The sequence below is a fragment of the Miniopterus natalensis genome, chromosome 4 (assembly GCF_054644295.1).
Source record: "Miniopterus natalensis isolate mMinNat1 chromosome 4, mMinNat1.hap1, whole genome shotgun sequence".
Taxonomy (NCBI): Eukaryota; Metazoa; Chordata; class Mammalia; order Chiroptera; family Miniopteridae; genus Miniopterus; species Miniopterus natalensis.
Genome location: NC_142084.1, coordinates 20269821 through 20292402, shown reverse-complemented (window position 1 = coordinate 20292402; position 22582 = coordinate 20269821). Strand labels below are relative to the sequence as shown.

Here is a 22582-nt window from a genome sequence, read left to right as displayed (position 1 = left end):
GTGGGACGGACAAGGCCCCAAGTCCCCGGGTCGCCAAGGGCTGCTCTACCTCTGTTCTGGCGGCCGGGAGCAGAGGAGCTCAGGGCGGGCAAAGCTCAGGGGACAGTATGCCCTTTTTTATGCTGGCTTTGAATCAGATTTTCTCCTTTATTTTCCTAAGAAGTAACTTACATTATTGATATTAAGATATTAAAATCTTTCTTATTTTCTAATATGAGAAATTAATACTATAAATTTCCCCCAAGACTGTTTTAGCAGCATCCCACAAATTCTGATATATTGTGCCTTCATTTTCATCCAGTTCAAAGTATTTTCAAATTTTTTGGTTCCTCTTTGAACAATGGGTTATTTAGGAATATACTGTTTAATTTCCAATTATTTAAGGATTTGCTGTTTCAGAGAACATATTTTGTATGACTTGAATTTGTTTAAATTATTGAAATTGTTTTATGGCCTAGAATGCCTTGGTGACTGTTCCCTGTGTACTTGACAGGAATGTATATTCTGTTGTTGAAGTGTGGGTGGAGTAATTAGATCAAGTTGGTTAATTGTGCTGTTCAGATCTTCATATATACAATTCCTGTCTACTTAGGTTACTGAGTGATGAGTGTTGAAGTCTATATAATTGTGGATTTGTTTATTCTTTCAGTTATATCAGTTTTTGTTTGATGTATTTTGGAGATTCATTGTTGAGTGCTTACATATTTAGGATTGTATCTTCTTGGCGAATTGATACCTTTATCATTATATAATGTCTCTCCTTATCCTTGAATATATTCCTTGTTCTAAAGTCTCTTAAGTCTTATATCAATATAGCCACTGTAGCTTCTTTTATTAGTATTTCCATGGCATACCTTTTCCCTTTCCATTCTTTTAAAGTCATCTATATGTTTATATTTCAAGTAATTTTCTTGTAAATAACATATATTGGATCTTTTTTTATCCTATATTGCAATATTTCCCTTTTAATGTAATCTGTACTTATTGTAATTATTGATGCATGGATTTAAATCTACTGGCATCCTAGTTGATTTCTGTTTGTCTTATCTGTTGTTTCTTTTTTCCACTTTTTAAAGATCAATCGTATGTTTTTATTAGTCTCTCTTATTTCCACTATTAGCTTATTGGTTAGACCTCTTTTAAATTTTTTTGTAGTTTTCTCCTAGGATTTACAATATACATTATTAATTTAGTTGAATCTGCCATCATGGAATATTATACCTTTTCATGTAAAGTGAAAGAATCTTACAGGAGTATATTCCCATTTATCCCTGTCATTACTTAAGCTATTTTTGTTGTACATTTTACTTTTACATATGTTATAAGCCCCACAATGCAGTATTATTCATTTTGTTTTAATACAATTACCTGTTAAACTGATTTAAAGTAAGTTCAAAAGGGCTTTTTACTTTTATTTTATTTTTTTACCATTTTCCTTTATTCATTTATTTGTATGGATTCAAGTTTTAATTTGTATCAGTGGTGGGTTTCCCACTTTTCTCTTTTCAGTTTTCCCACTTTTGTGTGTGTGTTTCAGTTTGGATAAAGTCTGTTGACAGTATCTTCAAGGTCATGGACTCTTTCCTTAGCTATGTACAGGCTACTGATGAGCATATGAAAGGAATTCTCCATCTCTGAAATCATGTTTTTTTCTATCATCTCAATTTGACTCATTCTGATAGTTGTCATGTCTCTGCTGAAATTCCCAATTTATTCAAGCATTGTGATAATTAATTTTATGTGTAAACTTAACTGGGCTAAGGGATGCCCAGATAAAACATTATGTCTGGGTGTGTCTGTGAGGGTGTCTCAGAAGGCGATCAGGCCTTGAATTAGTAGGTTTACAGTAGTCCCCCTTATTTGTGATTTTACTTTCTGCAGTTTTTCCTTACCTGTGATCAGCCACAATCCATAAATATTAAATGGAAAATTCTAGAAATAGACAATTTATGAGTTTTAAGTTGTGCTCTGTTCTGAGCAGCATAATGAAATCTCGCATGGTCCAATCTTTTCCACTTGGGATGTAAGTCATCCCTTTGTTCAGAATCTCCACACTGTAGACACTTCCTGTCCATTAGTCACTTGGTAGCCACCTTGATTATCAGATCCACTGTCACTGTACAGCAGTGCTTGTGTTCAAGTCACCCTTATTTTAACATAATAATGGTCCCAAAGTGCAAGAGTGGTCATGCTGGGAATTCGAATATGCCAAAGAGAAGCTGTGAAGTGCTTCCTTTAAATGAAAAGGTATGTATGTGTAGGAAAAAACATAATATATAGAGGCTTCAGTATCTGTGGTTTAAATATCTGTGGTTTCAGACATCACTGGGAGTCTCGTGATAAGGGGAAACTGCTGTAAGTAAAGATCTCCCTCACCAGCAGGGACAGGCATAATCCAATCCATTGAGGGCCTCAATAAAACAAAAAAGTGACTGAAGGATGAATTGGCTCTCTCTGTTTAAACTGAAGCATCCATTTTCTCCTTCTCTAGGACATCGTAAGCCCAAGCTTTAGGACTCAGACTGGAACCTACATCATCAAGGCCCCCTATTCTCAGGCCTTCAGACTGACTAAATCACACCACTAGCTTTCCTGGTTCTCCAGCTTGCAGACAGCAGATGGCAGGACTTCTCAGACTTCATAACCACGTAAGTCAATTTCTATAATCACTCTCCTCATTTGTCTATCTTATTGGTCCACAGTTTCCACTAGATTCTTTAATATATTAATCATGGTTATTTTAAATTTCCTATCTGAAAAATCCAACATCTGGATTATATTTATACCTGGATCTATTGATTGTTATATCTCTTGGGAGTGAGTTTTTCTTATTCTTTGTGTATCTTGTAATTTTTAAATAATACTGGACAGCATGTGTAGAGGAATAGTAAGCACTAAGGTAAATAATTTTATTTCTAGACATGTTTCTTTGGTTGTCATGCAATTGATATGGAGAGACAATAGTCAGTTAATCTAGTTAGGAGCTGAACCTGGTTTGTGTGTTTTTTTTTATTACTTCAGTGCACCACAGACTTCCAATTTCTTCAGAAATAGGCTTTTGTTACCATGTACTTTTATTGAGGGGATTGCCAGAGGATTTTTCTCAATGTTCCTGTTCACTCTCAGCTTTTAGCCATTCTTGCCTGCCTGTGCCTCAGAGGGGCATCTCTCTCTGAGCTCTTGTCTCTCACTAATACTAGACTGATGTTGCTTGTTCTCAATGCTAGGTTTATAAAGGGGAGCCAGCCTAAATCTTTGGCAAGCCCTGTGCATCTTGGTTTCCTGGGTGGAGATTTCTAGTTCTTTATCTCCAAAACTCTGTCTTATATCTGTGGTTGTTCTTGGGAAGGAGTTCCTGTTTTCTGTAGCAGACCCTTGGTTACTCTTGATGTAGGATCCTGACCCTTCCCCAAAAGAGAGGGTGTTGTGTTCTGTATCTTCTCCACCAGCAATTGATCTTTGCCTTTATCCTGAGGTTGAGGCAGTTTCCCACCCGTCTACCAGAAATAGCTGGGTTTAGCTTCTATTTCTCCCCCAAAGCAATAGATCTTTGTCTGTACCATATGGAGGATAATGCCCCTTCTTCGATGGCTTATTGCTTTCGATTTGATTATAGTGTATCTGGGAAAGTGAGTAGGGCTTGTGCCTATTCTCAAGCAGCAATCACTTCCAGGACACCTTCACCACTGAGGAGATGCATTCTGGTCTTTTGCCCTGGCCTGATCTTTCTTGTGAGAACCATGGATAAGAGCTTGTGAGTGGGTGTGAAGTCTTCTATTCCAAACTAACACTAGTTCACATTTGACTTCTTACCTGCTTGTATGGCAGCCACCTCTCTCCCCCATGCTTTGCAAGGTGAAACAGTTCACATGCTCTGTCTCCTTGGAGGGATTTTCCTCTCTTGTAATTCACTTTATTTAATTGCCTTGTGACCCCACATCTCTGATTAGCTGAAGAAAAGTTATGATTTTGTTGATTTTATGACTTTTTCTCATTTTTAGACTGGGAATGATGTTCTTGGTAGTTTCCTATATCCTACACAAAAGTGCAGGTTCCCACCATTGTCATAAAGGTGTAGTCCCAGTGGCTTGCAACATTTTCACTCATGATCCAGTGAAGAGAACCCAGTCACAGGATCATGCTTAACTGCAAATAATTCTGGAAAATGTAGTATTATCATGTGCCTAGGAAGAGGGATGGATTTTAGTGAATACAGTAATCAGCAGTTTCTGTTACCAGGCTCCAAACAAGTGAAATCTAAAATGATTGTAGGCTTGGAGCAGTTGGGTATCACTGTAAAACAGTGAGGTTTACTGGCTCTATCTTTGGTGTTAGTCAATTTAAGGATGGTAAGAAATCTGAAGGGAGAGGCCCAGGACCATCTCCTTGTGTGTGTGCCATGAGCATATGAGGGAAATATGCAGGGAGTGGGGGCAGGGGGGCTTTCCTGGTGTATGCACATCTGGCTCCAACTCCATTGGGGTCACCTGGGGAACAGACTGGATCTTGTGGGTGGCACAGTGCCTTATAAACCATTGGGTTCTTAATCCTGTTGTGCATATTAAATGTCTGCACTTTTGAAAAGAATACAAATGCCAGGGCTTCGTTCTAGATATTCTGAAGGAAGATCTTTGGAGGTGACACTCAGACATCTAGGTTTTTTGAAGAAAGTTTTACTGGATGATTCTTTGTACATCTCTGGTCTGATCTGTGGTGGAAACAAAAGCAAGATGATGAATTACTTGGCTGTCTTCCTGGGTGAATGCCTAAACTTCCCCCCTATACACCCCTCCCCTCCCCTGGTGCTGTCTGCAGGGTTATGGCCTTCTTCCTTCAGGAAAAATGCCTAGGACAAAGTGGAAGACTGAGCAAAGTCAACTTACCCTCTTTGGCCTGGGCCACCTTCAAACCCTCTCAGAAAGACTGAGAGACACTTTGGTGATTTTCCAGTGAAGTTGTGAACTGCTCCAAAGGAGCCTCACAGATGAAGGATGAGATGCAGGCTCTGGGGGCATGTAGAGGACTCAGGCATGTATCTTGGGCTTAAGCAGTCTGAAGTCCCTCAGAAACTGATATGTTCACAGTATGGTCAATAATCAGGAGAGTGACCTGAGTTGTAGGAGCCCAGAGAAGGATGGAGTGACTAAGTCAGCTTACCATGTCTGAGAAGGCTTCACAGAAGAGGCCCCATTGGGTGCTGCAATTTGAAGGATGAGTGAGAGGCTGGTAGCCAGATAGGAGGCAGGTGGGTAGAAAGACACAAAGCCATGAAGGGCCCTGCTGTGTTTGGGCAATGATGAGAGGGTTCTTATGGTCCAAGCCTAAGTGGTATTGAGGGGTTGGGTGGGTGTACAAGCCAAGGCATCTGGATTTTGTTCTAGGAAGAGCCAGCTCTAGGTTTTTGGTACGCAATGTGTTTATCAGGTTTCTTTGAGTAAAAGCTATGAATGGGTCTAAGATCTGGCCTATCTTGTTTTTTTGTTCTCCCAGAAGCAGGCCCTGACACAGGGATTTGAGCAGGTAGTTCTCATTTGGGGACTCAAGCTGAAAGGGTGGCCACTTTCTTAGTCATGCTGTTCTCATGCAGAAAGCAGTACAAACTATACATGTGCAATGAAAGCTGCTTACATGTGCTTTAACCCATGTCTACTCTCAGTCTATTGGCCAAAGCCAGTTGCATGACTAAGCCCTATGTCAATAGGATAGGGCGCATTAATGACTTACAGGAGAGTGTGGTGAAAGTGGAGAGGGAACCAGTAATTGTGAACAAATAGTACAATCTGCCAAGCTCACATCTGGGTTTACAGTAGGTATCCAGGTTGTGTTGGGGTGAGTGTAAACTAATAGAACCAAGCAGCATATTATTAAGGGCAAACTGCAGTTCTTTAGACGGAGCAAAGATAAAACTTGAGTTGACAAAACAGTGGCATCCTCTGGCCCCTTTCTTGTGCTTATATCTCTGACTTCAGACCACCTTGGTATAAGCTGGGTGCACTTGTCGCACGCTCTCAAGGCGGGAAGTAAATGTATTGGTCAATGGCACAATAAGCTTCACCTGAACAAGAGTGGCCTTGCCAGGCAATCAGTATTGGCATCGAACTGCTGCAAGAAATATGGTGTAAGCTCAGCATCTGAAACCCCAGTGTTTAGTTTTAGCATCCTGCTACCAGGGTTGCCTGGCTCCTGACCATCAGCCCAGTGGGCAGCAGTGCTGGAGTGGAGTGTTTTTCTTGAGCCATCCCTAGGAATTGACAGCTCCAAAAGTCAAATGTACCCTGAGCTTATTCTTGGTTTATGGGTGATGCAGGCAATTGGTGGAAGTTGGAAAGAGCACCTTCCAGGCTGCAATCTTCACCATTAGGTTCTTTGATGTGGAACTTTAAAGCCTCAATTCCCTGCTTGGCCTAGGCTGAAGCAATCCCCAAAATCTTTTTTTTAAAAAATATATCTTTATTGATTTCAGAGAAAGGAGTGGGAGAGAGAGAGATAGAAACATCAATGAGAGAGTCATTGATCGGCTGCAGCCCGCAACCCGGGCATGTGCCCTGACTGGGAATTGAACCCTGATTGCCTGGATCCTAGGTCGACGCTCAACTGCTGAGCCACGCCCGGCCAGGCCCCAAAATTTTTTCTAAAGAAAGTCTATGCTTGGTATAAGATGTGTGGGGCCTTTCTAGCTCCCACAGATGTGAATGGTAAAGAGGCTGATTTTACATAACAGGATACCACCGGGCTCTTAGCCCTGCTGGCCTTGCAAACTGAAGTAGTGATACCCCAGGTCCTTAGAGAACTTACCCCAAACCCTCTGCAGTCTACCTCAACCTCAGTGGGGAAAAGGCACATTCGAGCAACTCATCTTTGCCTCTAGGCAGGGCTGCTGGATAAAGTTGTTCAGATTGTGTCCTGTCCACAGGCCCTAAGAGTGGTGGGTGAGGGGAGGGGAAACTCCACTCAGCCTGCTGTGCAGCTTGGCATGGGGCTGGTACACTGGGAGGAATTCAGTCAAAGGCTCTATATGGAAACTGTGGCACTGCCTATAGCTATAGTTAAGCTTACTCCTGGATCAGGCTGGTCCTCAGGAAGCTAAGCTTATGGCCCATGATGCTTTTTAGCCATACTTCATTTGCTTTCCTTGAGAGACAATCTAAGAAGCAGCAATGATGGTGCCAGATTGCTTGGGTTCAAATCTCAGCTTTACTACTTAATAGCTGTGTGATCTTAGGAAAGTTATTTGACTTCTCTGTGCCTCAATTCCCTTATCTGTAAAATAGAGAAAATGATATTATTGACCTCATGGTTTGTGAAAATTAAATGAATTAATGTGTGTAGTGTGTTTAGAACAGTGCATAGAACACAGAGTAAGTACTTTAAGGTGTTAGCTAGGATGGTGACATTAATGATGATGATGTCACTGAGAACATTACCCATGACATCATGAGACCCTTCCCTCTACCTTCATTATGAATTTTCTGAGGCATTTCTCTTAGGCTTCCAGCCCAGAAAAAGTTATTCTCTTGAGTACCAGTCTGTCTATATCTTATGTACACTACAACTCATTTTTCCATCTTTGCTATGGGTCCCTAAATGAGCAGTTTCAGGCAAAATTCACCATTCCTCTTTAACATTTGTAACAGACTTTTTGGGATGGGTTCTGCATGCTCATTGCTCTTGGCCCAAATCCTCAGACCATCCTTGATTTCTACCTTTCTTTCATGCTCCAAAACAAATCCTATTGTTTCTGTCTTCAAAAGGTGTCCTGGTTCTGACCACTCTTCACCCCTTCTACCACTGTAAGGCTTTCTTCAGGACTAATGTGCAGACACTTAGTTGGGTCCCTGCTTCCACCCTGGCCCTTAAAGTCTGCTCTCCCTATAGCAACCAGTGTGGTCTTTAAAAATATAAGTCAGGCCCTGGCTGGTGTGGCTGAGTTAGTTGAGCATCATTCCATGCACCAAGAGGTTGTTGGTTTGATTGCCGCTGAGGGTACATACCTGAGTTGCGGGCTCGATCCCTAGTAGGGGACATGCAGGAGGCAGCTGATCAGTGTTTCTCTCTCACATCCATGTCTCTCTCTCTCTCTCCCTCTTCCTTCCTCTCTCTCTGAAGTCAGTTAAAAAAAACATACTTAAAAAAAAGTATGTCAATTCACATCATTCCTGATTTCAGCCCTCAAATTAGCTCGAGAAAAAAAATAAGACAAAGTCCTTATAGTAGTTTACAAAACTCATTGTCATTTGCACAGCCCCTCATGTGTCTCCATCCTTGTCCCCCTTGTGCCCTCTGCTCCAGTCATGTCAGCCTCCTCTTCTCTTTCATACAGGTGGCATGGCCAGGGCTTTCCACCATTGGGGCCTTCTTCAGATACTGCCCCCCCCCCCCCCCGGATACTGCCATGGCTTGCTTGTTTCTCTCTGCCTCTGAGCCTCTGCTCAAAGGTCCTTGCATTAAAAGAAAAACCCCTCCCTGACCATCTTTTCTAAAAGAGCAACCTCCCTCCCACCCTGGCATTTCACTGTCTCTTTATTTTACTTCATTTTTTTATCCTCTGCATTTACCACAGTCTGTCATCAGTTTATTTTGTGTTTCGCCACTAACATGTAAATTAAAGGATTTGGGTGGACTTGGTCTTGGTCACTGCAGTGCCTGGAATGGTACTCAGCACACAGCAGGGCTTAATAAAGGTCATTAAAGACTCTGTGGTTCCTGGACTTGGATGTCTGTTTCCTTTACCAAGTTAGGGAAGTTTTCTGTCATTATGATTTCCAATAAGTTTTCAGTTTCTCCCTCCCTCCCCCCTTTCTTCTTCTGGCACCCCCATGATGTGCATATTGCTTGAAGTTGTCCCAGAGGCTCCTTATGTTATCCTTGTATTTTTTTATTCTTTTTTCTTTTTGCTGTCCTTATTGGGTGTGTTTTGCTTCCTTATATTCCAAATCTCTGATTTGATTCTCAGTTTCATCTACTCTACTGTTGATTCCCTGTAAATTTTTCTCTATTTCGGTTAGTGTATCCTTCATTTCTGACTGGCTCTTTTTTATGCTCTTGAGGTAAAGGAATTAAGAAATACAAATTGGTTGTTACAGAATAGTCATGGTGATGTAAAGTACATTGTAGGGAATGTAGTTAATATTCTAATAACTAGGCATGGTGCTGGATAGGTGTGGGATATATTGGGGTGAGCACTTATTAAGTTATGTAATGTCTGGTCACTGGCTGTATACCTGCAACTAATATAATGATGTATGTCAACTGTAATTGAAAATAAAAAATGATAAATTAAAAAATAAGAAATTAAATAAATGGGGAGAGAAAGATTATTAAAGAAATGAGAGACTGAGTGAATGCTTCGTTTTGCTGTGCTGTCCCAGTCTTCCTTGTTCTGGTATCTGAAGGGCTTGGAAGCAGTTAGACATGTTACACCAGGACAGAAGCAAATAGAAAGATCATGGTAGAGAAAAAATAAACCTTCCTAAGTGCCTGATAATTTCTCAGTGAAGAATCTGTTGAGGAAGTGAAATATGGCTGTCAACGGGAAGTTTTATGCTCTGTGATTGATTACTCCAGTAACCCCCATACTGCCTTCACAGATACCAGTGGATGAATAAGAGTTTGCTGCAGGAAGAAAGAGGCCCCTGAGCTGAGGATAAGGACCTTTAATCACCTTTCTTCTTTTCTTCTACTTGGGAGCTCCAAGGGCTGCATATACATAGTTGCTTCCTTCGAAGAATAGTATTAACTGGCAGGGTTAGAATGCCCCCAGCAATTGTTAAAGATGTTTCCTTAGATGGAAGGTGCTCTGCACCTTGAGTTGTTAGCCTATTTTGGCAACAAAATTTGGCATATGGTTTGCTCTTCTTTAGTCCCAGTGGTGGTGGTAACATTTTCTGTTTCAGGGCTGGCTGTGTGCAGTTGTATGAGACAAAGCTCCTACTACAGCCATGAGCTCCAGGGGTGTTCACAGTGTTTGCTGCTGGTTTTCCCAAGGATTTTGCACAATGATAAACACAGTGGGGCATTCTCTTCCCCTGGCCCAAACATGTGCACCTACACCATGGATGAGCAGACTCTCCATAGAGCATCTGCCCTTCTCACAGACCCAGTCTAAGCCCCTTAGAAAGCTGGAGATAGTTACTTCCAAGCATCCTGTGTGCTAGAGAGCAGAAAATCTGATGTGGAACATTTGTGTCTTTTGCTATAGGAAAATGCAAAGAAGCTAGTAGAGTTAATTAATTCTGAGACAGACAATAGAGCGGGGCCCCAGGCAGGGTCATTCAAGAGACACAACTTTTTCTTTGGAGCTTTTAGCAGAAGCAGCTATGTTCTGAGCCCTCATAACTTCTGAAGCTTTTCTTGGTCAACTATTTTTCTCTGCTCTGAGGTCAGTTAGAGAAGGTACCCAACTTTCCAGAACCTTCCAAAAAGCATTTTTATCAGAAAGGGAGCTCCTTGCCCATGGCTGGGCTTAGTGAAGCCTTTTGGGGGCCCAGCATATGAATCTGTGGATCCAACTCATCAGGACATGTGTGTGAGAAGGGAAAACACTTCCACAAGGAAAAATGCCTTTAGTGGCCTTACTTCTGGCACTATGCTTCTATTCACCTCCTAAATGGATATGACTTCTCTAACACTATAGAATACTATTTTCACAAACTCATTTCTACCTCCTCCCAGTAGATAATTATGTTAATGAAAAGGGGCAACCCTGGGGGGGGCAGTTTTGGTTTTAATGTGGGGTAACCTGTGAGCTGGGGGAACAGGCAACAACAGCATTTTCGTAACGATCTCTTGCAAGTATCCACATTCTGAAATTTAAAACAAAAGCTACTACTGGCCAGTGCTGTTAGCTAATTGTCAAACAACAGAGAAACACTGCAGCCAGAAAAATCCTCACTGAGTTTGGGCCACTGATTTCTCTGGCAGCAAATGAAAGCTTTGGCTGTTGCCCCCAAGGACTGGCTGAGCAAGCCAGGTCTGAGCCCACTGCATGTTGTCCCCCCCCCATCTCCACTGTGGGCACAGCATGTGTGTGTGTGGGAGGGGAGGTGTAGGAACCCTAACTCACAATTTCAGGCAGCTGCACACCTCACCCAGGGATACCACACCAGCGTAATTCATCTTACACCTCACAGTCAGGGTGATCCCAGCCTCAATGGATAACAATTTGGAGGCATTGTTTACAAGTCAATTTCCCCTTCTAAATAGGCTGTTATAAGAGTGGACCCTTCTGCTTGTCTAGGCTGGGCCCACCTGTCACTGGGACTTCCTAGCCAGTGGTCACACTGTATTGATCTTTTTAATCCCCCTCTCTTTGAAACACAGAGCCAGCTGATGTGGAGTTCCTCAAAAGAAAGGCTCTCCCACCGCCCCTACCTCTACAGGTAGCTGAGTATCCGGGGCTAATTCCCCACTAAAAAGTCTTAATTGGCTTATGGGGAGCCTGAAAGATCTCCCTTGTGTTTACAAGGTGAAAGGAAATGATGGATCACAAACTCCCTAGTCTGTCTTTATCCAATTCTTGGTGGAAATCAGGTGTATTTTATTTTTTTAATTGTTTTTGAAACAGGACTGTAGGGTTTGAAAGTAGGTGGGGATAGTGTTTCACTTTAGTAGTTGACCGGCCAGGGGAAGGAAAGAAAGGCCCAAGAGAGACACCAACATTAGGCAAGAAACTCGGTGACTTAGTTTTTATTTACACAAAACATCTGCAGTACAAAAATGTAAACTTTGATAGCTCATTATAATAGAATAAACTCTTTATGTACAAAAATACATTTTCATATGAATGAAGCATCTTGAATAAATTAAAGTACTCTCTAGCCCAGTGCCTGAATAGCTAGGCAAGAGTCTGGGGTTCTTCCTAGACCAAGCCTGCAGTGGTGGGGGTCGGGATCCATAATGCATGAAGTCCACTCCTTGTCTCTCCTTTTTAAGCCTTTTCATTGTATTGTCAGCCGGCTCAAACCGAATTTTCATGCTCGTTTTTCTTCATTAGAGTTCTACAAATTGTAAAATTGACTTTTCACCTCGTCTTCAGGGGCTGATCTGTCCCTTTTCTAAATCACACTGAAGTAGTGGCTGGGGTCAGCTCTGAGCCTGCCACAAAGGAGGTTTTGTGGAGTTCAGAAAGTGCAAAAGGAAAGGCTGTCTAGGGGCGGGCAGGAAGGGCCTGGGGATGAGGGCTGGAGAAACAGACCAAGGCGCAGCCATGGCGAGGGTGCAGCGACCTAACAAGCGGCTCAGGTATCCCCCATCCCTTTAAAGCTCCCGCTTCCTCCCTCCGCCTAGACTGGGGATCCGGAGGCCGAGGCCACAGCTGGGGCTCCTTCTACCACTGCCTGTTGCCTGGGTGAGGGGGAAGGTAATAGTGTCCAAAAAGGACCTAATGGTAAGGGATGAAACAGGGCGTTGTATGAAGCAAGTCTTTGGGTAGGCCGGGGAAGGAGAAAAGGGTGTCGCCGAGACTGTAGGAGAAGTCTTCGGAGGTAGCAGGGCTACTGGGGTCAGAGAGTGGTGAGGAGGAAGCGGCGCACGGGGAGGTGGCAGCACCGGAGCCCCAAGACTCGGCGTCGCTGGCGGGGCTCGGGGGCCCGGGCAGGCAGGGGGCGCACTGCGGCGGCAGGAGGCGCTCCCGGGCACCGCCCCCGGGCAGCCCCTGGTCTGCCAGGCGCAGAGTCTCGGCCAGAGCCCAGATGTAGTTGTAGGCGAAGCGCAGCGTCTCGATCTTGGTGAGCTTAGTGTCGTCGGGGAAGGAGGGCAGCACGCTGCGCAGCGCGTCTAGCGCCGCGTTCAAGTTGTGCATGCGGTTGCGCTCGCGGTCGTTGGCCTTGACACGTCGGCTCCTGCGAAGCGAGTGCAGCAGCGCCTCGGAGCGCACTCGTGCGCGGCCCCTGCGCCCCCGCCGCTCCTGCTCGTTGTCCTGTGCCCGGGGAGTATCGGACACCCCGGGAATCCCTGGTGCGCCCCTGAGGGCCGGCACAGGTGGCCCCGAGGCGGAAGCTGAAGGTTGGAACCTGGCACAGTCCTCCTCGTCGGTGAGGAAGCCGGACATGTCACTGCTGCTGCTGGCGCAGTCGAGGTCTGAAAGGCAGGTCTCCAGAGGGGCTGGCATCTCTGCGTAGGGCAGGAGCGACGGACAGATAAAGAGAGCGCTTAGAGGACAGGAGCCGGGGCTGAGGACAGGACCGCTGGGGCGCACTTACTTTTGGAACGGCCCGGGCTTACTCTGCGCCCGCTACGGGCAGGAAGGCCTGGAAGGGCGCAGTGGCGCACTGGAAACTTGGCCTCTTCTCCTCGCCTGCAGGGGCCACGCTCCAGCCGGTCTCCCGAGTGATCTCACCAGCAATCAGATCAGCTCGTGTGAGTACCGAGTGTGGCACACGACCGGCCTCAGGATCCTTTAAGTACCCGGCACAACAATAGGCGCCCCCCTCCCTGGCCACCTCCGCCCCCGAGGCAGCCCGGGTGAATGGAGCTAGGCGGCAGGTCAGCCCCGTGCGGCGCCCGGGTATTTGCATAATTTATGCTTGCGGGGGGCCGTTCTGCCCCTCCCCCCTCCCGGAGCGTGCCCGTAATTACCACGGGCCAATCGGCGGCGGCGCGGCCCTGGAGCTGTCTCTGAGCTTAGCTCTCCAGGGCGTCTCCAAGCGGTGCAAATGGAGGCGGGGCAGCTGGCGATTAGCCTCGGAGGCACGCTTCTCCAGGGGCGGGCCGGGCGCCCCTCACTGGGGTGGGACGCGGAGGCGGGGCGCAAGACAGTGTGAGCGGCGCTGCTAGTAGCGGAAGCCTGGAGCCAGCTGGGGTCCAGGGTTCGCTTCCTCTTTCAGGCTGCATGATTTTGGGCAGGTGATTTAACCTCACTTTCCCCATCTGTAAAATGGTGCACAAAGCCTATCCTATTGAGACTGACGTGAGATTTCGTGGGATACTTGGCAAGGCGCTTTTGTAACGGAGCACCAGAAGAATGGTTGTGAAATGCAGCAACCTAGGAACCCGGGAAAACCCCATCCAAATAGACGGGGGGGATGGCTCTGCTCATCTTCATCTGGGGGCGGGGGTGGGGGAACTGTTCAGAAACTAAAGGAACGGATGAATTCCCAAGTTGGTGGAACCTTGGCTGATTCTTCCCACCCACTACTTCCCCAAATACCCCTCAGGGAGCCCTTGCAGCCTCCCCCTCCCCCCCCATTTGCCCTCCAGTCTCTTTGCTTACATCCTCTGAGGCCTCCTCCAGTGGAAGCCACCTAGGGGACAGGAATTTCCTGGCACAAGAGAGAGGGTAACAGCGCCCCTCTCAAAGTTTTACTCCCCTCCCCATGATATCTGGGTGGTAGCCTCAGTACTTTACCTGGCCTGCTGTCCTCAGAGAAGACCCTGCCTAGGACACTGTTCCCTTTCTGGAGGGGTGCTCTCTGGAGGCAGAGCTCACCTTGGCTGGCTGACCAGTGCTTGTCTTCTGGCTCAATGGACTCTACGCAGTCCTCCCTTCCCCTGCTGCATTCCACATGTACTCCCACCTGGGGGGGGGGGGTTGGATATGGTCATATATGAGGCTTTAGGTGTTTTAGAAGTCATAAAAAGTAACTTTAGTCAGCTTAAGCAGAAAAGGGAAATTATTTGGTGCTACTGGGCATCTCAAGGAACCCAAGGGCTACTGGCATTTGTGTGAACCTGCAGTAGCCCAGGTGTCCTCAGCCTGCTTCTTGCCTTTGTTTCTCTCCCTGCTTCAGCTTCCCATGGCCCCAATCCACTCCCACCAGCTTCAACTTGATGACATCTTTGGATCTCCATATTATTTTCCTGAGACTGCCATAAGAAATTACCACAAACTAGGGGTCTTAAAACAACAGAAATTTATTCTCTCACGGTTCAGCTTCAGCAGGGTTGGCTCTTTTTGGAAGTTCTGAGGGAGAATTCATTCTGTGCCTCTCCTAGCTTCTGGTGGCTCCTGGCAGTACTTAGCATTCCTTGGCTTGTGACTGTACCACTTCAGTCTCTGCCTCTTTCTCCTCTGTGTTTCTGTGTCGTCTTTTCTGTTTCTTATAAGGACACTTGTGAATGGATTTAGGGCCCACCCCAATCCAGAATGATTTCATCTCAAAATCCTTACCTTAATTCTAGCCGCAAAGACCCTTATTCCAAATAAGTTCACATTCTGAGATTCTAGGTGGACATATCTTTTGGGAGCCACTATTCAATGTACTACAGGTCCTTTCCCATATTCCTAGAGGAAAGAATCTGTTTGGTCAGGGGAACAGGATCATCAGAGTGGCCATTTGTCATTTCTTGGCTGCCTTGCACCTGAAGAGCCTTTCTATTGAGGAATTTGAACATATGAGCACCTCTGTCCTCATTTATGGCAATTAGGGTGTAGGCATGTGACAGTCACATGCCCAACTTGGAACTTAGGCTCTGAGCTAGTGGCAGCTCAGAGTACATTTGTGTAGTGGCAGCAACTGGTTAGGGTTAGGCAGTGACCAGTAGTAGAAGAGGTGACCAGGAGCCAGTGGGAGTCCTGGGAGTCCTGACTTAGCTCTTCCCCATGCCTGCCTTCAGCTGTGGTTCTACACACACACACACACACACACACACACGTCTGTTTCCAGCTTTCCCATTGATTGTGCGAGGAACCCCATAGTAGGTCTTTTCCTAGTAGGGCTTTTTTTTTTTTTTTTTTTTTTACTTGAGTTGTCCATGTTTGGTATCTGTAGTTTGCTAAATAAACATCAAGTTAAATGCTTAGGTTGCCAAAGCATAGTGACTGAGACAATCCATATACCATAGTGTTGACTATTTTGTTTTGTTTTTTTGTTTTATTATTTTTTGCTAATCCTCACCTGGGGATATTTTTTTCATTGACTTTTAGAGAGAGTGGAAGGGAGGGAGGAGAAGGAAGAGAGAAAGAGAGAGAGAGAGAGAAACATTGATGTGAGAGAGACACATCGATTTGTTGCTTACTGCACGTATGCCAACTGGGGCCAGGGATTGAAGCTGCAACCCAGGTACGTGCCCTTGAGCGGGAATCGAACCCTTGACCCTTCAGTGCATGGGCTGGTGCTCCAACCACTGAGCCACACTGGACCAAGTACTGTGCTAGATACTGAAGTAACAAGGGTGAAAACCTGGCTGATGGGGGCCAGGAACTCTGAGTCTTGTAAGATTAGGCTTCTTTGCCAACAGAACTCTTGGAGATTGATCATCCATCCACTGCACCTCATACATGTGAAACTGAGGTGGAAGATGGGGAGGTCCTTTCTCCAGGTTACCCCAGAGATCACTGGTAGTCAAACTAGGGCCAGACTCAGGAGTCCTTTCAGCCCTCATTCCATGTTTTTCCATCATAGTATATATACAGTGAGTGCTTACTGCATGCTGCCCTGTACCAGGTGTCTTTGGAGAGTCAGACATACTATATAGTCTTAGGGCAGGAGAGACATGGTCACTGGCTGAGAGAAGTGCTGAGGGCCCACTAAGAGAACAAATCTAGGAGCATTGTGCACCCCCCCCCCAAAGGGAAGGGGGTGGTCAGAAAAGGCTTCCTGGCAGAGAGGGCCTTGAGGAGGCCTTGAAGGATGAGTGGGATGTGAATAGATAATCTAGGTAGAAGAGCAGTGGGGATGAACCATGGCAGCAATCTGTTGGCCAGCCTGGATGGGCCTTCTGTGGGGAGCCAGTGAGAGGAGGGTAGGGGGCAATTGTGATGGGCCTTGAATGGCCATGGTGGCCTTTCTTCTTCCTTTCTGTCTCCTTTTCCTGCTATTCTCTCTTAGTAGGGCTGTCACAGTTGTTCCAGTGGTTTACTGCACAAGGACATTGAGGGCAAGTGGTGGCTAAAATCTAGCTTCTCCACGACCTTCAAGCCATGCACCCTGATGTGGGACTGCTCTGCCCAGAAAATTGTGCTTTTCACACGTGCACAAAGGCACCTTAGGAGCTAGCAGTGACTGTGCTCTTGCCTGCCTTTGTCTCCTCCTCTGCCTCTGCCTTAGTGACCCGACCATGTGGCATCTTAGCCTTGTCCTGACTGCTCCTGGTTCTTGGGCATTGTATGTGGCGGCTCCTCCCTGAACATTAGTGCCTGCCCCTGGTGCTTTTCATAAGTGCATCTGAGGTTTGGGGACCCCTCCTATAAGGGACCCAATGAGGATGGAGCTGAACCCTGGGAGGATGAGAATGAGACGGTAGCTTAGGCTCAGACCTGTTCTCTATGAGGCTCAGGGTTTTCTCAAGAGAAAGAGGCTGGCCCTTCAAGAGGATATGGATCATTGCTGGGCAGGATGAAAGTTTCTCCCACCCCAGATCCCTTGGTGCCTAGTCAGAGCACATCTGTGGAAGCTCCCATTCCCAGAGCACAACACGATGCAATGTGCATGCAATAAATCCAGCCACAGCGGTGCCAAGGTGGCGAGGGCTGCGCCAGGTGTTCTGGCTGCCTGATGTGTGAACCATCCAGCTGCCAATCTGCTGGGGGGGGGGCAAGGGTAGGGGGTGGGACAGTTGTCTCTAGGAGACTGGATTAAGCCAGAGTTTCTCACACTGTGGTCACCTGAGGTGGTAGTGATGATTGTGGGGCTCCATCTCAGATGCTCAGAATTAGAATCTGGAAATCTGGATCACATGCTGTGGTCACTATTTGCTGATACCTAGAGTGTCTGTTTACCCCTCATATTGGAATAAGTATCTAGCTTTACCACCCACCCTTTTATCCTGTGCTTGCCTAAGCCCTTGAGGCAGATTGGGCATGTTCGTGACAGCTGAGGGGCAACACATAATGCCAAGGTGGGCTCCTCCTATGGCTTTGCCTACCTGTCTGACAGCTGGGGGCTGAGGTGAAGGGAGGCTCCTTGAAAGGGATGCAGGGCCCAGAAGGTACAGAACTGTTCTGGGCAGCTCTGGAGATCTGATTCAAGACCATCATGGAACTAGCCAGGGAAGTGATTTCAGTTTGTTATTGAGAGGACCTTTCTGATGTTAACACACTGATGAAGGAACCAACTTTCTGGAGAGATGGGAAGGAGAAGCTCTCAGGGTTGAGCAAGTCTTTCAGGTTTTTTTTGGATTTTGGGTGTTGTTTTTTTATTTTTTATTTTTATCATTATTATTTTTTTTAATGAAGCAAGGCTAAAAGAGGAAAAAATACTGGCAAATCATAAATCTTTACATGTAATAAATTATTGTGATCAACACATGAAAATACAAAACAGTCTGTGCTGTTCACAAAACAATTTCAGGATTTTAAAAGGAACATTGAATTATAGTGCCTGTAGGCATGGGGATTCAGGATGGATCCAGATTTAAATTTGTGTTTGCACATTTTCTTCCTCTAGCCCTGTCAGTGTCTCAGTGCCCAGGTGTGACTTCATTTGGAGTTAGCACCCACAGCCTTTGAGCTCGTTTATGGACATAAGTCTGGGCCAAATGGTCTCCTTGCCACCCTTCTTTTCATTTATTAGAAACACTGTAAGCCTGAGGTAGAGCAAACTATCTTTTAGAGATGCTATAATGGGAATGAGGCCGAGAGATTAGTGTTCTATAATTACAAGTGCTGGGATGATAATCTGAATGTATTGGGGAAGGGGGAGGACACCATCACATTTTATACTTCCTCCCCAAATTATTTTAGCTGAGATTTATCATTCCCCATCCATATCAGTTGGTTAGATAGGATATTAATTTCAAGAGTGCTACAGCACCTATATGTAGGTATGAATTTCATGGGGTTATAGGAAAAGTGCTTTGTTTGCACTACACACGAGCTGTCAGATGCAATTTATGATTGGAGAGGTGAATAGTACAGGCACCTTACTCAGCCACTCATCCATCTGGGTATTGGGCACAGAGAAGTGCACCACACTGAGTTTATAAGGCTGCTGGGCAATGCCAGTGTCTACAGAGGCAGCTGCACAAAGTAAAGCTGCGGAGAGGGCCATCCTTTCCAAATTAGACTGCTCAACTTCCATCATTTTCTTTCTGGAGCTACCTGGGGAGTGGGGGATGGCATTGGTTTTGTGGGTGGAATTTTGGAAAGAAAATGTTGTAATCTTTTTAGAAAAAAGGGAAAAAAGGTGCAGTTACTCAAGAGGAAGGGATGAAGGATGATGTGGGACCCAGAGGCACGCAATTCCTTTGAGTTTTTAAAATACACCCGCAGATATGCGTTTCCATCTAAGAGAAGCAGGGTGGGGTTGGGGGAATGGAAAGGAGAAACAATTCCCTATTTTCTTTACTGATGACCCATGACAGTTGTGTAAGGGGGGGGTAAAAGGGAGAGGGTATGAGGCAGGAGGGGGGAAACAGAGGGGTCTTTCAGTGACAGAGCAAGGAAAATGGCAAATTATCCATGGTTTCCAGAAATCCATGGAGGCCCCCTCGGCCCCTGCCCTGCTAAATACAGTGCCGGCTGTATGCATTTCCCACCTCAGAGATGTCTGCTTGCATATTTGGCGGCATTGGGTACCGATGTGTTTGGGTTTGTATAGTATGCCTACATGTGGGATGAATCTGGGGAAGTTCTGGTGCAAATCTACTTTATTCTAGTGCTGCATAAGAAATGCCTCCTAAAAACATACTGGGCAATTCTATAGCCAAATCAATTCCTTCTACAAGAATTTTTCAGATTTGATTGGAGTTCTCAAAGCTTGGTATATGCTTGGGCTGGCCAAGGTCTGCAGTGCATTTGCAGTTTGGGCCAGTCTTGAGTGAAACAATGTCCTTTTTGTGCCCAAAGTAGAGTGGGGGAGGAGAAGGGGTGTATGTGTGCACAGTTGTGCAGAGAGGGCCCATGAGGGTGCAGGCCCTGAAATGAAGAGGGAACAAGGCAGAGGTACTAACCCCCCACCCCCACTCCCAGCAATGAAGCCTGAAATCATTTTCACATCAGCTGCTTGAGGCTAGAATCTATCCAGAATCTTCTTCAGAGACTCTGAGTTTTGCTTTTGTAGATTTCTTGAAGTTAAATCTTCCGGGCTTAGATTAAAAAACAAAACAAAACAAAACAAAAAACAAAACATAGCCCCTGCTGTTGCTGTCACTAGATTTAGCTCCTCAAATCCAGGCTGCACCTGCCACAGTATATTGCCAAAGCCAGAGTTAATTTTGCTGAGCAGTTTCATTTTTGTCTGCTTTCACGTTTCTGAAGTCTTAAGAACGTCTTCAGTTGAGATTAACCCCCCCACCCCCACCCCCGTGGGTCAAGTGTGGGAAAACTGTGTGAAAGTGTTTTCTTTTGTGTGTAAAACAGAAGTGGCAGTGAAATTTATCCTAATGGAATTTAACTAATGGATTATGGATAGAATTCAGAAATAAATAGAGAGAGGAGAAATAGCTGAAATGTTTTCCTTTTGCTTTTCTCTACCTTAACGCTCAACTACATAAATTCATGTTGGGTTTGAACACAAATGCATTTTGTTTGTAGTAATTAAAATGTTTTAATGAGACAACCATAAAATCCACCATTAATTATTTTATTTCAAACACTTCTGCCTTCTTTTGAACCAGGTCTATTTAGAAATAGTTTAGAGAGTAGCCTGCAGTTTTATTCTTTCCTCTGCATTATACACAGGAGTGGAGAAGTCATTTATAAATAATTACACAATGTTTTGGGTCTTTGGGCTTGTATAATATATCAAAGCGATTAGTACACTTATTGTTCCATTGTAAGTGCTTTTTTTCTCCTTTCAGTTTCACTTGCCTTGTCTTCTAGCTAAACCTTTTTCTGGAAATCTTTTGTCTTCTTCATTCTTTTTGCTTGTTACAGTCCAGGAGCATTCTTCTTATTCAAACACTCGCAGCAGGGGCAAAGAAAGCGACTTTGGCCGCATCTTAAGTTTTACCATAACTTTCTGGCATTTTCTTTTCTTCCAGTTTTCCCAGACTACCTAGGGGCAATGAAGAATTATAACATACATGAATTATTGGTACTCCCCTCGAGTTAAAGGGGGAATAAAGTGCCTCATTTTCTATGCCCCGAAGGGCCCGAGCGAGCTGGCGGCCCCTAAACAATGTATTTATCACTTTGCATCTCTTTGGGCCGCCGGCCGCGCCCGCGCCCCCCCACCCTCGCCGCGCCGCCGCCGCCGCGGGTCGGCTCTGGCCTCAGAGCCTGCGCTTCTCGGCTTTCATGGAACCGCAAATAAAGACTCCTTGACTGGAAGAAGGGGGTCTTCCTGAGCCCTGCGCAGACGACCCTCGCACCGAGCTCTTCCCCACAGCGCAGGCCTGGGAGAGCGCGTGGGGGCGGCGGGCGGGCTGGGGCCGCATCACCGCCAGGGCCGCGTGACGGGATTAGGGCCGCACGAGAGACGACTGCGCCGCGGCTTCCAGCCACGTGAGGACAGAAATGGTTTCAAAGGTCCCCAGCAAACTAATCCTTGTTATCTGGCAGGAACCCCGCTCCAAGCCACAAGCCTGGCCTGCCTCCTGGGGCTGGCTCTCCGGGCCGGGAGAGGACCCCTGGCCCACCCAGCCCCGCTCCGGAGACAGGCGGCCCCGGTGGGGGCGTCCCCGGTGCCCCCCGCGCCTGCGAAAAGCGAGGAGACCTAGTCACACCTGGGAAATGTCAGACGCTCTCCTAGAGAATACGGATGAAATCGTGGCGGGGGGTGCGGGGGTGGGAATCGGAGAATCTAGGTGTTGGCAGGAAAATAGGGCGTTACATGAAGAAAAACAAAGATGGGGCCAACAAAGAATACGGGTGAAAAAAACCCACGAGAGAGCTCCACATATTCCCTGCAGGGCGTTTTCCAGGCTGGAGGGAGTTCTGTCACTAGGTGCCCCCGGCCCCCGCCCCCGGCCTGAGGAGCACGTCGCAATCTGTCAGGACCTGGCCGGGTTTCCATATGAAGGCCGCCGGCGCCTTGGGAGCGCTGAATGCCGCTCGCTGTCGGGCGGGCGCGCACTCCCCCGGCCGGGCTGGATTTGGCCGCATTTGCATAGCAGGTGCTGATGCTTGTCCATTCTTACTTAAAGAAGTTTTAATATGGGATAAATTACCAGGAATTAGGAGCAGGCGTGGGCGGGAATAAAGGAACTGTGTCGCCCGTCTTCTTACCGCCTCCTGGCTCTGGGGAGAGAAATAATAAGTGAGATTCGACTTTAAAAGTTGTCTCCTTAACAAGCTACAAACCCCCAAAAAGGAGCCACGAGAAAACAGGAGGGAACTTGAAGCAATTTGATTTTAGAATCTTTTCTGCAGCGAGTAAAGCAATAATCCCAGGGATAGTAATACGATTACTGAGAGAAGATCTTTGAGTCAGAAAGTCTGGTCGAGTTTAAAATGTTAATCCTGATCCTAATCCGCCCAGTTGGCCTTGGAGGGGTGGAAAACAGAGAGTCGGTTTTCTTCCCCTACTCTTAAAGGAACAGCAGGCTAGGTCCACATTGGCTCATTGCTTGAGAGGAAGGCACACTAGCTCCAGGCCACCAGGAGCCAGCCAGGGCCGCCTCTGGGCAGGAGTGCTTGGGTCCCCTAGGTACCCAGCTAGGCCTATGTGTGCTGGTTTTTTGGTTTAATTCCATCTGTCTGGGATCTTGCAAAGGCTTGGAGCAAAATGGGGTATCAAAGCCATGGCATTTTGAAGAGCTAGGG

At 46.1% G+C, this 22582-nt stretch overlaps 1 protein-coding gene and 1 long non-coding RNA gene across 2 annotated transcripts in view; one reads left to right on the top strand and one right to left on the bottom strand.

Annotated features, from left to right (window-relative positions):
• Window positions 1-22582, top strand: part of LOC107525377 (uncharacterized) — a 256707-nt gene that overhangs the window by 30652 nt on the left and 203473 nt on the right. Inside the window, exon 4 of the long non-coding RNA XR_015714360.1 lies at window positions 2492-2648. This is a non-coding gene — a long non-coding RNA (uncharacterized LOC107525377). The remainder of the gene's footprint in view (window positions 1-2491; window positions 2649-22582) is intronic.
• On the bottom strand, window positions 12380-13108 carry NEUROG1 (neurogenin 1). The gene has a single exon (XM_087815936.1). It carries the CDS (start codon window positions 13106-13108, stop codon window positions 12380-12382), a length of 729 nt encoding a protein of 242 aa, XP_087672062.1.

Excerpts from the sequence above, each read along its gene's own strand:
- NEUROG1 (XM_087815936.1), bottom strand. The coding sequence starts at position 13,108 with ATGCCAGCCCCTCTGGAGACCTGCCTTTCAGACCTCGACTGCGCCAGC.